Raw genomic sequence first — 16,303 nt, 5'->3', positions numbered from 1 at the left:
TAAGTAGAGACATATTTTAGTTATAGATGAGGTATTTGATGTAATTATACGTTTATCCTTTTTTTGGTAAACAATAAAACATGCTGAAGTAGAAAGATTTTTAAGGCAGAAATATATTCCTCCTTATTTAAAAATTATCACTCCTGGAAAGGTATTCCCTGCACTCTTCTGAGGAGACTCTTGCAGAGGATAGGAGTAAAGCTGTGTGTGAGCATTTTCTCTCTCTCCTTTTGAATTTTAACAGTGCGTGCTGGAAAAAATTAAATAGTATTCCATTATAGTGACGTCTTAGTTAATACAAAATGTATTAAAATTTGGAGGTAACAGTGACTATTTAATACGTTTAATTTCCAGAAATGAATACTAGCTATTAACAGTGAGTATCAGTGTTGCCAGAAATGGAAATTCATCGTGCATTTTTAATCTGATACTACTGCCTCAGTCTTCATAATGTTTTTGTAATAAAAATTAAAGGCCTATTTAGCGTTACAATCTGCAGCATTCATGTGCACCAAAAAGTCTGTCGAGCAGCCCCTGCTTATACATGCTGTGGCTGTTGTGTGAACCAACATGGATCTCACCGACATTAACATCAGCACAGAGGAAATTTATGTCTAGTGTAGAGTTTTGGAGGAGACTGAAAACTTTTTCTTTCTTTTTTCTTAGTTAGCATTTTTCAGTACAATACATTTCCCAAAAGCCAGCACCGTGTACCAAAGTGACTACTTTCTGATGACACAAATTATGCCGATACTTAGGAAATTCTAAAGGTCTTCTTAAAAGAAGTTAAAGATATCAGTCACAAACTAGCCAAAAATAAATTACCTTTGCTATGTTTGAAAGAATTGTAGATGCTTTAATAGAGTGCTGACACAAGTAAAAGCTGCTGAAAGGAAAACCTACAAGCTTTGTCCCCCGACAAGAACGAAGAAGTTGCTTTCTTAATGTATTGTATTAGTGTTTCTAAAGCATGTGTTGATTGCTGTTTTCCAGTTTGTCTTCTGGTTATAATCTTGATGGTTTTTGTTTGTGCAGATGAAGGCAGTGAAGTGGAAAGTGAAATGGATGAAGAACTAGATGACTCTTCAGAACCTCAAGCCAAAAGAGAGAAGACCGAGCTGACCCCGGCGTTTCCGGTGGGCTGTATGCAGCCTGTTCTGGAGAGCAGTGTGCAGCCAAGCCTCCTGAATCCCATTCACAGCGAGCACATCGTCACGAGTACTCAGACTATCAGACAGTGCAGCGCCACAGGAAATACCTACACTGCAGTCTAAAGAATATTAAAGCATATTTTTCCAGCTAACGTTAACCCTGTTGATATTGGGCTTAAGTTGAAAATTTAATAAGCCTGAAGGTCGACTGTTGTCAAATTCTATCTGTGCTGAACATTTTTTTTTTTTTGGAGTTGTGAAATGGAATGGGTATATGTATTTTGCCAGGTCTTTTTTTTTTTTTTTTTAACATAAACAAATTATTTGCCTCTTAATAATGTTTTCCCCCCCTTAGTTTCAGGTGTCAAGAAGGATTTTTACAACACTTAATGTCGATGTTTTTGTTTTCTTATAATTAAGAAGTAATTTACTTTTTTTGTAGGTTAAAATATTTTATTGTTGATTGTTAGTCTTGGTGTATGATTTCATGTGTAAGTTTTTAATTAGATGCACTTCTGTGAAATATCAAAAGAAATGAATTTCTTTGATTTACACTGGAGGCATGCCCATTTGGCAGCAGATGCATCCAATTTGCTTTTGAAAGGTGCTTTTCATTGGACAGAACCACAAGACACTATTTTGATACCATTTTGGAGTATGGAGAGAATACAGAGCATTTTTATTATAGTGCTAGAGGGTTGGGAAGGCCATCTATTTTTCTCTGAAGAAAAATTGAGCTGTGCATTTATCAGTTCAGAGTAAATGACAGAATTGCAAGAGATTATGCTAATATGTACATAATTTGTGTACATAATTATTAAACCATGTTAATGCAAGCTTCCGTTAAACATTGAATTTTAACTGTTATTTACTTACCAATTCCTCTGTTTGAAGACTACTGATTCTGTATTTGGGACCACTGCACAGATGCATTCTGCTGTTGAGTGGGGCTATTATAGTTAGATACTGAAGCTGAAAAAATGACTTGACTTTTTTTTTTTAAGTGTACATGCTACTTATGCTGAGCTGGACATACAGGAAACCATTCCATTTGGATGACTTTCTTTTATTCCAGGTCTTTTTCCTAATAGTAGTTCAATATGCTGCTATTATAAAAGAAAATTTATAGAATGCAAGGAATGTAGCAACCTGCATATCGTTATTTCCTTCAAAAATATTTCCTGGTTTCTAAAGTAAGTGGATTTAAATTTTAAACAGAACCTGAAGGCAGTGTAACTGGCACACCGCTCTGTTGCTTATCCCCGATTCTGTAGGATTTGGATAGGTGGCTGGATGGACGCGTGCCATTGAAGAATGTACATCAGGGATCATCGTACCTCGGCTATTACATGGTGCCTTAAAACAGAACTGAAGCTAAGGTTTAGTAAGGCTTATTTTGTTCATGTGAATTCCTCTTCAATCCATTTGACAAGGTGTGCCTGTCATTTTCAGATTCCCGAAGTAAGGACAGGTTACATGTTCTTCAAAGGAAATTGAGGGCAAACAAAGCGAAACAAAAAGATGAAAATCACTTCCCCTCTTTGAGTGACCGCGAACCTATTTTTTGTGCTTAGAGCTAATATTACTTGATTACAAACCAGATTGCTTAAGGGTGTGGAATAGCAGGCTAGTTTTAATTACCAACTTGTTACATAAAATCATGTATGTTTTAGACCATTCTTATCTAGTTATATTTAAGAAAGTTAACAAAATAAGCAGGTACTTATCGAAGTGCATCTTTTCAGTCTAAATGTTGTCTGTGTGTCTCGGTGTCTGTGTGTCCACATGCACACACGAGTGCCTGTGGGCAGGAGTCAGCTACAAAGTCCAACGGTGAGATCCTAGAGAGGATACACCCATCCCCGTTTTAATTTACATGAAAAGCCAAGGTTCTTTTAAGCACTCAAATTATTAACAAAAACCAGGCACCTCCATTCATTTAAATAGTCGTAAAATAAAAGCTAATCAGCAAAAATAAATACACAAGCCAAAAAAAAGGGAAAGCACAAAATGATTTACAGATTATTAATGAGGCCTATATTAGACTCAAGATGTTTATCTTTCCGGTTTTATTGGGGTGAGGGGTGGGGGGGTGGAAAGAAGAGGGCGAGCCAGTCTGTGAAGTTAAAAATACCAAATGGCTTATCGGGTGATACGCAGGATACTTCAACTGCTGTTGCTTGATTGCCTTAGACTGCTCAAATAACTAAGATCAACAGAGTTTCTTAAACTTTGAATGTTTTAGATGTAATTTTTAAAATTGATTCAAATTTTGTATTATACAATTCATTCATATATTTGAAAGTCGTCACTAGCATCCTAGCATAACCTTCATATCATTTAAATGATTATCCCCCTTTTTGCTCCCAAAAGGCGATGAATTTGCACCATCACACACAAAAAAAGGCAAACAAACAAAACACCTTAAGCTGCGAAGACCATGTATCTACTTCATTGTGCATTAGGACACGTTTACAGGTAAAATTAAAATCAGAAAGTGGGAAAAACACTCTTCATTCTGACTCTCAATTTTTCTACTTGCCTATCCCTGTCCACCACCCCCAGAACTATACTGTATCTGTATTGGACCACATGTATTTGCTGGTTTCATCTTGTTTATTGAACGATTTTAAATGTATTTATTATCACTGTTTAATGTTGGATATATTTGTATCGTTAGAGGAATCTGATAATAATGGGTAAATTTAGATTGATGAAAGTTAGGGATTGGGGACCCTCCAGGATTCAACATTTCTTCCGATTGTTCGTGGTTTGTTCTAAATTAGGACAGATTAGGAGTTAAATATTGTTACATTTCAACTTGACTCACTAAAAATCTTCTGATCTCCTTTATGAACACAGTTAGGAATGTTAGTTCTTTGTGACGAGGGTAGATAGTTCTGACCGACAGAAAAAATAACAGCTACGATCTATGCTACTTGCAGTTCTTTGTAATCCACAGTAAGACACATGTGCGTATCCAGTCACACACAAACATCCTAGCTGATTTTGAGTTTGAGTTGTAAAATATATTAGAAAATAAAAACATAATTTATACATTTGAGCAAATTGGAGCAATCACATTTATTGCATTTATTGAACATTTTCTTTCCATTTTTTTCATTCATTGAAACTGTGACTTTTCTAAATCACATTAGACACCAATACTCTCAGAGTAAATTTATTGACAAGTGACAAGCACACATTTTAAGGACTTATTAATATTTCTTGGCAGTGTAATCAAACACTTGTCATGAAAAATATCTGCATAGACCAAGTACTACACTTTGAGTGAGGAAAAATGTAAGGAAGGTATGTTGGCTATTTTTAATTTTCAGAAAGATATTTCCATGTAGTAGGATTGAGTATCGTGGGCATAGTTTGATCTTCACATACACTTTGAGAATCATACCCAAAAGATTTGCATTCGTGAAGCCAGTGAACAATAGGGTGAAATGGGTGAACCATCTCCTTGGAACACAGGGCCCAAATTTTAAAATTTTTCTTTGAGTATCAAGTGGCTGGTCACTTTTTTCAGGATTCTCATCCAAACTGTGTTTGGACTGACTGTATAAGTCTTACTGCCTTTTCAGAAATCTGCTTTCCTTTTTGTGCTTTTTCTTGTACTGTATAGCACGGTTCATGCACCTCTCTTTAGATGGTGTACTTTAAAAACAAAAGTAAATTTTAGAAAATGGTTTTAACACTGCATACCTAAAATTAGTGTGCAACATTGACTGCCTTTGATTTGTAGTAGACGAGTAAAAATGAGCGCGTTCTTGTAGAATGCTGTCAGAGTCATTCAGGAATGAATACGGTTTCGTGACCGTAATCAGGAACCTTTGTACATGAATGCACTCTCGAGAAGTGCTAAACGTGATGCATTTTCAAATTTTAAAAAAATTCTTCATATGATATATTTGAAATGTCTAAAATAATGCTGTGCTTGAAACATTAGTGTAAAAGGAAGAAAATGTGTGTCACTGTGATGTTGGTCCTCCCTGTGTGGACACAAGTAGAAAGTAAAAAACTTCGGCAAGTCACCTTTGTGTACAACTTGAGGCAGTGGTTAGATACAACAAATTGACCTTTGTTATAACTTCCCCTCCCCCGAATCCTTGGTGAGAAAATAACAGCCATTGAAACATTGCAATCAGAACTGGTGATTTGTATGAATCCCATCAGAACATGGGGGAGAGGGGTTGACATGCAGTGCTATTGACAATTGGGCTTGTCACTAGATCAGATCAACCTCCATGTATATGGTTAGAACAGATCAATTAATGGAATCCTAGTATTTCTGCAAGTTTGGTGATTTTTTTAAAAACCGGAATAGAAGCATTAATTCAGTGCTTTGTTCTAGTATTAGAAAACCCCTTTGATGTAATGCCTTGTATTAACCCTTTGAGCATTGTAAGATATACAATGGGGGACAAAAGCCTTTCAGATCATTTATTTAGACTTAGACCGGTAAAATATACTCTATATCCAAATGTCTAATTATGCTGTTTTTTTAAAGGGGGGGTAGGAAGAGAAAGTGTTTCCACGCTGGACACTTGCATTTTATATACAACTCTTAATTTTCTTCAAGAGGGCTTGATATATTTATTCCCAAATATTCACTGCCATCTAAGTAAGTGTGCTGTTTACAGAAAAAAACAAATCAACTTTTCTAGCATCACATCATGACTCTAGAAAAGGAGGACAAACACATGGGCCTGTAGACCCATGTCATAACTGATCTGCACATTGGAAGTACCTAGATTGCCTTTAAAAGGTATGATAAAGAAAGGGTTACGTTTCTTTCTCTTTTTTTTTTTCCAAAACAAAACAAAAGATCTCGTTTATTTAGCTTTAGAAAGTACAATTGTAAGTGAAGCCTTAGGAAGAAACGAGTTCAAGTGGATAAAGAAAAGCTGAACTCTTCGAGGGCAGGTAAGCTATCTGGAGTTAGATCTCTCATCAAATACTGTTTGGGAATTTCATACAGGGCATAATTTTATCTATGCTCCAAAACTTTAATACTTTGTCAAAAAATTCTACATTGATAGAATGGAGAGCAAAGCACTTGATTTTAAGCTCATCTGTCAGGAGATGCTATGACTACTGCTTCTGATACCTGTAAATGCCAGTCTGCTGACACAATTGCTGACTTTGCTCAAGGGACGCTCTCCGAGCATTGACCCCTCTGTCCCCTGCGTGATGGAACAGGAGAGCAGTGTCATCTGCAGATGCGCTTGCGCTGCCCTGGCCTGGCGCTCGTGAGAGTGTAACCTATTCCGATGTCTGGTGAAAGGACATCCATAGCATAGTGCAAGTTTGCCGTCAACGTTGCTTTTTTTAGGCAGTTTAGGAAGTCAAACCATGCAAATTACTCATGTGTTAACATGCAATACTCAAAGGGTTTTAATTTAACTCTCTTCTTTTGAATTCTTCATGATGATTTACTGTAAATGCTTCTCAGTTTGCATGCCTTGATCATTGCTGCTAGTGATTTTATGTGCCAGTAGACCTGAGTTTAGTTTACCAATTTTACTTAAATAGTAAAAGCCACTTACAAAGTGACTGCCTAGGATTTTTTTTCTTTTGTTTGAAGTAATTGGTAATACGTCTTATTTTCAGAAACGTGTTTTGTCTCTTCTTTCATTTGGTTCTGGTATTTGATTCTTTTCTTTCCCCTCTTTCCTTTGTTTTTTAAATAAATTATGATCTTGGGATTGGAAGCCCTGAGTAATGAAATCTTTGGTAAGAATTGTTCATGTAGCTCAATAATGAGGACCACAAATCTTTGTTAGAAGAATTATGATTCTGGGGAGGAAAGAAGAAAAGAAAAACTCCCATTGACTGCTGATAACCAAGTAAATTTTTCCTTCAGTGAATTAATAGTTTTGAACAAATGATTGCTTTGTTTTAACCTGCTAAACACAATTTTAAACGACCCAATAAAGGAGGTATTGAATTGTATTCATTTAAAAAAACATCTTTTGTACCAAAGCAAATTTTTTTCTCTACTCATCTCCATCATCGATTGGGACCTATGGTGGTGACCAATGCATTGGTTACAGAAACTTAAGTGAGTGCCTTGAGAACACTTGGAAATTTGTGCCTGGGGTGGTAAACGTTTAATTAGGTTAATTGTAGTGCTTACCAATCAGTAATTCCACTATCACTCAGGGCTTTCGTACCTTCTAGGTAAAACTTCTTTCATTGTGTTTTTTTAAAATACTGTATTTTTTTTTAAGTGCCATCATTTAAATTTCACTTAGTAAGTGGCAGATTACATTATTCAGTCCCACAAGCACAGAAACATAGTAACACTAGGAGATATTGGAACATTTATTTTACAATCGACTGAATATATTATGTAAATGAGGTAAGCAACTTTTGTAGAGATTGTATGTGTGAGATAATGTAATGTTCTTTTCCAGTTTTTGGACTACAGTTGAATAAACTTTTTAATTATTTAAAAACATCTTTACCGAATAACATGTGATGGTTTTTTGTATAATGTATTTGATTTTGTAAATACGTATTTCCTGATGTGATTTTTGTGAGAAATGCTAAATCTTTTAGTATATCATGTCCTCTCAAAATTGGCAGGAGCTAAATAATAGTTTGTGGGCGATTTGTATTGTGTACTGTACAATAACTGGGGAACTTTTATAATTATAAAAATATATATTAACTTTTAGTGTGTTGTTTAAACAAATGACTGGAACATACTAAAGATATTAGTAGGATTTTTCTGAATATTTCAGACTTGAACTCAGGCTAGCTTTCTTGTGTTTTTCAAAACAAAATGGTGTCTTGTCTTTTAAAATCAATAAATTTGTTTCCTTGTTACAAATACATTTGAAATGGCTTGATTTTTTTCCCCTCAAATCATTGCCAGGAAGCTTATATTACACTGCCTCATCTAGAGGGTGGTCTCTTGTGCCATCCACTAGCGTAGAAACAAAATTAAGTTGTTTTCCTCTTTTGTGTCAAATGAAATTGGCAATATTTACACATGAACAGCACAAAAAGAGAAAACAAAATTATAAGCCCAGCAGGGTACAAATCTTACCCTCAAAGAAAATTAGTGATTGAGTGCTGTTTAATTTCAGAAGCTGTCAACATTTCCATTGTAAATCCAGATTTTTGGATGTTCATAATGTGTTTGTTTTAAGTCACTTCACATTGATATTTGGCGCCCAAGTTTCTTGCTTAGATTGAAATAGCTTATTAAAATTTGTTTTAATACACTTAAGAAAATATCCTGCCCCAATTTTTTCTTCTTTAAATAATGTAGTTACATACAGGAAAATTCACCCTTTTTACTGTACATTTTGTGAGTTTTGACAAACACACACAGTCATGTAACCACCACTGCAATCAAGTTTAAACATTTTTCTACCTTGTAGATATTTATTTTTTTTCAAATCAGAGCATGTGTAGGGCCTCCTCCTAGAATAGGGAATAGCCAATTGATTTGGGCTCTCTTAAAAGATAGAAATGCAAGACAAAATACCTTTTGGGAATCTCCAGCATGGTCCTTTCACATCATAATAAAAAGTTATTTCTAAAACAAAAATATTGACATCTAAGCTCACAGAACCACCAAATTCATTCTGACTTATATGGACATTTAATCCAATGACACAGGAATGTAACAAATAATGTTATTTAATAAATAAATGAAAGGAAGGTAGACAGAATTATAGCAAATCTTAGAGACAATGCTAGGCCAGAAAGAAAATGAATCTGACAAATTTGGGCATTTTTATGTTGCAGCCATCGCCACTTGTGAGGTATTTTGAACTTTTTGTGCAAAAATATGGAGTTCCCAGTTTCTAACCTTATTTTTATACTTGATATCTCTTGGAAATCTGAGGCCTTTCAAATATATGCTGTAATTGGTGCATTTACTTCTTGGTTACGATATTCTTCCTGCCATGGCGTCTTAATCTTATTTCCTTGTCTTTTGTAACTTGGATATTTCAAGACGAACTCAGCCTGAGAAATGTAACTGGTTTTCATTAGCTGACTCAATCTACCAACTATTTTTTTCCTCATTATGGTCTAAAAGTAATGCATGTAGAAATTTGTCATTTGCCGTTTGGCTGCAGCACAGATTTTCTTTTGTGAAACACCATAATTAGTAGTGTGGCTGCCATATTGTTGAGGATAATGTACTTTGAAATCAGGGGAAGGGAGCAAGAGGGCTCTCTTATCTGCCTCTGGGCCACTTCTCTCTGAAGCAATGTCTGGCCCAGGAAGTGGATCCATTTACCTTACAGGAGCTGGGTGGCAAGCAGAGCATTTAGGTTGAGGGACCCTAGACACGGCAGCTTCCCTGTGCCGATGAGCCCTGTTTTGCATCAGCTCATTGCTAGCCTTGAGATTGGAAAGTATCCTATGCACGACTGGGAACACGGGAAGTTGTGTCTGAGTTGTCTGAACACAAATACATTGGTAATCAAAGTAAATAGAAGTGTACCATATACTGCAATTAAAAGGAAAAGATTGTCAAAAATTTTAAAATCGTAAGGCATTTCTATACTATACAGAGTAGAGGGCTCAAAAAGTTTGAGAGCAAAAAGAGAGGGAAAGAAATAAAATAGAAACACTAACTATGAAATACTTAGTGATAAATCTGTTAAAAGATGTGCAAGGCAAACGTTGAAAACTACAAAACACTGCTAGAGGAAATTAAAGACTTAAATGGAGAGATATGCTGTGTTCATGGGGCATAAAACTCAATATTGTTAAGATATTAATTCTCCCCAGTTTGATCTATAGATCCAACACAATCCTAATCAGAATCCCAGCAAGCTTTTAATAGGAAATGACGTTGACTTTACAATTCATATGGAAATGCAAAGGATCTATGATAGCTAAAACAGGTTTGAAAAAGAAGAACCAAGTTGGAGAATGACCAATACCTGAATTCAAAGCTCTTATAAAACTACAGTAATCAAGAGAGTGTGGCACTGGCATCAAGATAGATTAATGGAATCTGTCAAATAGATCAATGGAACAGAATAAAGAGTGCAGAAAGGGACCGACACGTTTATGGACCACTGATTTTTGACAAATGGGCCAAAGCAATTTAGTGGAAAAGGATGGTCTTTCAAAAAATGGTGCTGGAAAAATTAGATAGCCATATGTGAAAAAAAAAGAACTTTGATCTTTACCTCACACCATGTACAAAAATTAAATGGATCACAAACCTAATTATAAAACTAAACACTATAAAACCTTAAGAAGAAAACAGGAAAAAGCTTTGAGATCTTGGGTCAGGCAGAGATTTCTTAGATATGACTCCAAGCATGATACACAAAAAATCAAACTGATAAACTGAGCTTCAGCAAAAACAAATTTTCTGCTCTTCAAAAGACGCTGCTAAGGGAATGAAAAGACAAGTCATATATTGGGAAACGATTTTCCCTGGGTCTCTCAGTTTTCTTCATGCGTTTTGAGCAAATACATTAACTACTTTTGTTCTGGACTATTTTTTCAAAGATATCTATGTAGCAAAAAGCCTTGGAAGATAGAGATAAAGGTTCCCTCTGGGATAAAGGGCACATTTGTTTCCTGACCAGTATAATAAAGATAATGACTTTTCCAGGGCAAAGGTGGGTTTGCTAGCAGACCTCTTTAAATGACTGGGGTTTCCTATGCTTGGGGTTTCTCAGCTGTGACACGAACCCACTATGTGTGTGATCCCTACCTGGGCCTTTCCACAACCCTCATGGATCTGGGGGGCGGGGGCGTCGAGGGAGCAATTGAAACAGATGCAAATATGAAGCTCCAAAGTCCTTTTTCTCCAACCCAGGAGCCTCTTGTCTCCTGCCAGTACCTTTGGAACCCTGGTAGGCTCACTTGTTAGTTTGCCAGCAGGATAAAATATCAGACCCTTCACAGTTCTTGACACCACAGACTAGGAGAAAATATTTATAAATCCTATTTCTGATAAAGGACTTGTATCCAAAAGATATAAAGACTCAAAACTCACGGTTTTGAAGTGTATGTGTATAGCGCTAACCACTTTTATCACTAAATAAATATGTGGATGAATATTAACTTAATGTCTGTCCCCCTCTATAATTCCAAACTCCATGACTTCAGGGACCTTTAATTAGACTTCAGGTCTTTAATTAGAAGCCTGCCCCTCAGGCTGCAGCTATGCGGGTAAGCAATTAGGCCACTCTCACAGAAAGACTGAGCTCCTGGGTCTGTGGCCTTTTGCTGTGCCCTGGGGGTGGCAGCTGTGTAAGAACGCTTTCTGCATTGGTTACAGTCCTGTAAGCCCCACTGGCAACCAGAGCCAGGCCATGTAGAGGTGTCCCCCGGAGGCAACTGCAAAAATCCGGGCACGAGACAAGGAAGGGTATAAGCTCCTTTCTGGGTGATGCCTGCAAGCTGGAGCAAGGCAGAAGGAGTGGGGAAAGATTGCATCCACTGGCTTCCATCCCTGAGAGCCCAGTAGGCCCCTAGGTGTGTGCCACACCAGAAGCCTGCCCCAGGCCAAAGCTCCTGGACAAGCAAATAGGCTTCTTTCTCAGAAAGACTGGGTGTGTTTCATCTGCTGTCTGTGCAGTGTCCTGGGGGTCGTAGCCTGCCAAGAACCAACTCTCGGATTCCTACCATCCCCTGGACCGAGGAAAACAAGCTCCCCCGGCCTCCAGAGCCAGGTGCTCAAGGGTCATCCCCTGGGCAGCAGCCACAAAAAGGCAGGCACCAGATGACTGTAAAAGCTCCCTCCTGGGAGATACTGGCTCTCTGGAGTGTGACAGAGGGAGACCACAACGATGGCGTCCACCAGGGAGGAAAAAAGAAAGACCTCGAGTTAAAAAAAAAAAAAAAAAAAGATGGCGCCCGCCGGCTAGAGCAAGGCAGATGGAGAATGCCAGTCTCTGTCCCTGGAGAGTGTTCCAGCAGGTTCCTAGACGTGTGTGTTCTGACATGCCTGCCCCTCAGGCTGATGCTTTAAAATGAGCCTTTTTCAATTCATGTCTGGGCGCCATTGGCTGCTTCTGCACTGGGCCTGGGCGGGTGGGTCCGAGCCTGCGCATCCGTTAAGAGCCTTTCTCAGTTTTCCTGTAGCCTGTGGGTCTCAAGGACGGGATTCTGTTGGTTTTCAAATATTTTAGATGTTTTGGAGGCTTGTCTCTCAGGTGCAGGTCTTAAAAGTTGGGGTGCGGGATGTGGGGTACCAACCCTTCACTCGCCGGGAAGCTCCAGGTTTTGGGTTGCCTCCTGATTGTGGGTGGCTGCACGGGGAGTGGGGTTTATGGCGAGATTGTGTCCCAGCCTCTCCTACCCACTTCGATGTGGTTTTTTCCTCCTTTGCCTGATGTGTAGGAGTTGCTCAGCCAGACCTAAGTTTTTTGCAGAGGAAACTGTTCCATATGTAGCTGTAGATTCGGTGTCTGTGGAAGGAGGCGAGTTCAAGATCCTCCTAGTTGCCATCTTGAGCCCAAACCCTAGGGACCCCCTAGTCTTGATCACTACAGAGTTCCCAGGGCTTGGCGTGGTACTTGGTATATAGTGTGATCAACAAATATTTGTTGTATGAATTAAGGAACCAGTTCTCTCATGATTATACCTAATGATTATATTACTTAAGATAGACTGTTTCTGCTGTTACAAATAATTCTTAATGACTCCTCTTTAACACTTTATCTGTGCATTTATCCTATTTTTTCTTTACACATATATTCTCTGCACATATTTCTAGAAGCCAAATTTTGTGGCTAATACATTGCAAAACTTTTTTGGACCATGTTGCTGAACTCTACTGAGAGAACTTGAGCCAATTTATAATTCCTGCAATAGCTCCGAATCAAATCACTAGGAGCCAATTAACTGAAAAAAAAAGTTGTAAAAGCATCTTATATTTGATCTAGGACTGTTGGCCATTTTACTGGCAGAGAAATAAACACTTCAAACAATCCTGAATAATCTGGCAGATCAATTACTCAGCAAAATGATATTTGATCATTTGGAACCCTTCCCTCAGCAATTGCCATATTAATTGTAGATACATTTTGGGCAAATAAATATTTTATACCCCAAGTTGAACCTGATGTTAAACTCTGAATGTGAATTGCAAATACAACACTAAGCACTTAGGTTAACACATCATTACATCTCTGTCATTTTAATCGTAGCCCTTTAAACATACGTACATATTCCCAGAACACTTCATTATGTGCATTAAGTAGGGGAACTTTTCTTTAAATTATGAAAAAAGAAGTTTAAAAAGATCCTTCTGATCTAAAAAATGACTCATAATCTCACCAAACTGAAAACAACCCATTTCCTTCAAATGTAGACTGGATAATGAAATTATGGGCTATTCATATAGTGAAATACCATACATTAGTGAATTAAACCAAGGACGAGTAATAATATGCTAAATCTCACGAACATTACGCAGAAAAAAAGAAGCCAAACTTGAAGGAATACATGTTACCTTGTTCCCTTTATAGAGTTCAAGAACAGGAAGAAGCAAACTATAGTGTGTTGTTTACCTTTGGAGAGGAGACAACAGCATTTGCAGTTAGGAAGGAATTCCAGACTTTTGGGTGCTAGCAGCATTCTATTTCTTGACCTGTGTAGAAGTTATCTGTTTATTTGCTTTGAGATAATTTATTGAGCTGATAAAAAAATTAAAACTAGTCTGGGTGTGGACTCACCTCCCTAGCAGAGTTCGATGGCTTAAAATCCCAAATCCACTGAACAGTTTCCTAAAGCCCAGGAAGCATTTAACTTATGCATTTATATTCAAAAGAGGCCCAAATACTGCATTCCAGCCTTATTTTCAGCACATTATTTAGTGGTATCTTGAGCCAGAAGTAGCCATGAAATGTTCACGCTTCAGTAACCACAAATGAATACAGCCTACCTGATTTCTTACATCTTATTACAAAAGGACATATTTTTTGAAGTTGATTTGAGTTAACTCATAAATACTAAGAATATTCTTTTAAAAAAATCTCTGGGTGCCTGGTAAGAGTAAAGGTTACAATCTATAACAAAATTTTTGGAAGTTTCCCAAATTTACAAGCTGTCCCTATTCTGCAGAAATGTTTCTCAATGGTCTAGAGTGTTCGGTGGTTTTCCACTTTTCTCAAATGACTATTCAGATGATTAACATCAGCAGGCTCTGTGCATGAGAGGGGTAGCCTGTGATCTCTAGAATACAGAGGGCTCAGTGTGACACTTGGCAGCAAACCAAGACCACAGAATGTGTCTAGGGGAAACCCTGAGAACAGCAGATATTACGGGCAGGAAAGAACACTGCACTGCATAAATAGATGATTTACTTGCTTGATAGGTGTGCTATCACTGCAATATGCCCCATCCCAGGCAATTAAACCTAGGATGCCATATGGCCATCCTGAACGATTTGCACAATCCAAAATGCCACACAGCTTAGGACCAGTGAAACAGCAAAAGTCATACTCTTGCCTAGAAATTCTTTTGCTAAGCAGTGTCATATAAATGAAGAGGGACAGAGAAGGGACAGTCCCAGCACTTGCCCACCCCACCCCCTGAGGTACCCCCTGTCCTCGCTGGTCCTCAATTACTGAGCCAATGAGGATGTCTACACTCACTATCTACCCTCCTCTCTACTCCCACTACTGTACTTCCGGCTTTCGTTGAACTCTATTTTCTGGCGTTAGAACATTTCTGCCCCATGTTAGAGGCCCAATTTCCTGACAATAGTCTGTAGACACATCAGTCCTAACATCTGATTTTACAAGGTGGCTCTGGGGGAGAACACATCTGCATGCCATGTTCTGCTGGACGAACCTAGAATATTCTGAAGCATCACCATCAATCAGGTGCTTTCCCATGGATAACAGAGTTCATCTGGATCTGGTCCAAAGAGGATTATTGTTAGGAGTTAGGAGTTAGGAGTTTCATGAAATAATAAAGTAAAATCATACAGAATTGTATAAAATTTAAAAAGTTCCTCCTCCCAATCCAATTCTACTTTACTGTGGTAACAGCTATTAACTTTTCTGCTAACCAGCAAAATGGGAGCTGGAAATAGAGATTTAAAAAATAGTTTTGTAACAGAGTTGAGTTTATGGGTTGTGAAATTTTTGCCCACAACACTAAAATTCCTGGGTCAGAGCAATGACCCAATGCCTCTGCAAATGGCACACCTTCTCTCTAAAATTCAGCACATTTCAAAGTTTCCATTTTCCTAACATTTAGATGTGAGGTTTATTAAATTATTTTGTCTGCAACATCAAGACAAGAAGCTGCTGGGGACACGGGACCTCTGGTCTTCTTGCTCAGGACTGAACGACTAGCAGAAAGTGCTGGAAGGGAAGTGGTGACCACAATCCTGCCATCCCAATGACCTGATGAGGGACTTCTCTCTCTGCTCGCCAGAAGCAACTGCCTAGTTGTGAGTTTACGAGAAAGCTGTTCTTTAAATTTGACTTTATTTTTTTTCTCTCAACCTAAGAATGAATTTGAATATAAAAGTTCAAGAAGACCAAGATCTATTTTAAAACCCCACAATACACTCCCATCAAGTAAAGATAAAAATAGGGAATGTGTGTAACGTGTGACTCAGGATTCCTCAGACTGGATTTGATACACTGGACTGATTCGCGTAACCAAATCTCTAAGAAATTAAAGTACTGAACCTGGTACAGTTATAAGAGGAGTGAGAGCAACGTGTCTAGAGGGGAAATTGATCCCAGAAGGGAGATGGCAGCTGTCAACTCATGGTGATGAAGTCAAGAGCACAGGGCTTAGATGTCTACTTGGTAATCGAACCGATTTGACCAACCTCCAGCACTCCTTCAGAATCAGGATATTTCTTCTCTGAGAGGAACAAAATCATGAAATTTGAGTGTTCTTCATAACTGCTCATGCATGTTCATCAGAATGGAGAGGGCATGAGTTTTCCAGTCAGTTCGCCTGTCTCCCATCCCAGCCAGGCCATCTGCTAACTATGTGGCCATGAAAATCACTTTCTAAAGTTCAGTTTCATCATCTGTGAAATCAGGATATGAGTGGCACCCACAATATAGGGGTAAGGTGAAGATTAAATGAGATAACACACGAGTTTTGCCAGGGACCCAATGAGCTCCGTGGGAGGCCCAAGGGCACGCTTGTGGGAAAGTCTGCAGCCCCCACCC

At 38.1% G+C, this 16,303-nt stretch overlaps 1 protein-coding gene across 12 annotated transcripts in view; it reads left to right on the top strand.

Moving 5' to 3' along the window:
* The window catches only part of RFX3 (regulatory factor X3), a 263,742-nt gene extending 255,744 nt beyond the window's left edge, over window positions 1-7,998 (top strand). For all 12 annotated transcript variants that reach the window (XM_044756503.2, XM_014827698.3, XM_014827700.3 and 9 more), the window contains one exon: window positions 1,036-7,998. In XM_044756503.2, the coding sequence (XP_044612438.1) occupies window positions 1,036-1,274 (239 nt within the window). In that variant the 3' untranslated portion in view covers window positions 1,275-7,998. The remainder of the gene's footprint in view (window positions 1-1,035) is intronic.
* The last annotated feature ends 8,305 nt before the right edge of the window (window positions 7,999-16,303 follow it).

Source organism: Equus asinus, chromosome 23 (genome assembly GCF_041296235.1).
Source record: "Equus asinus isolate D_3611 breed Donkey chromosome 23, EquAss-T2T_v2, whole genome shotgun sequence".
Classification (NCBI taxonomy): Eukaryota; Metazoa; Chordata; class Mammalia; order Perissodactyla; family Equidae; genus Equus; species Equus asinus.
This window is presented reverse-complemented; position numbering and strand designations above follow the sequence as displayed.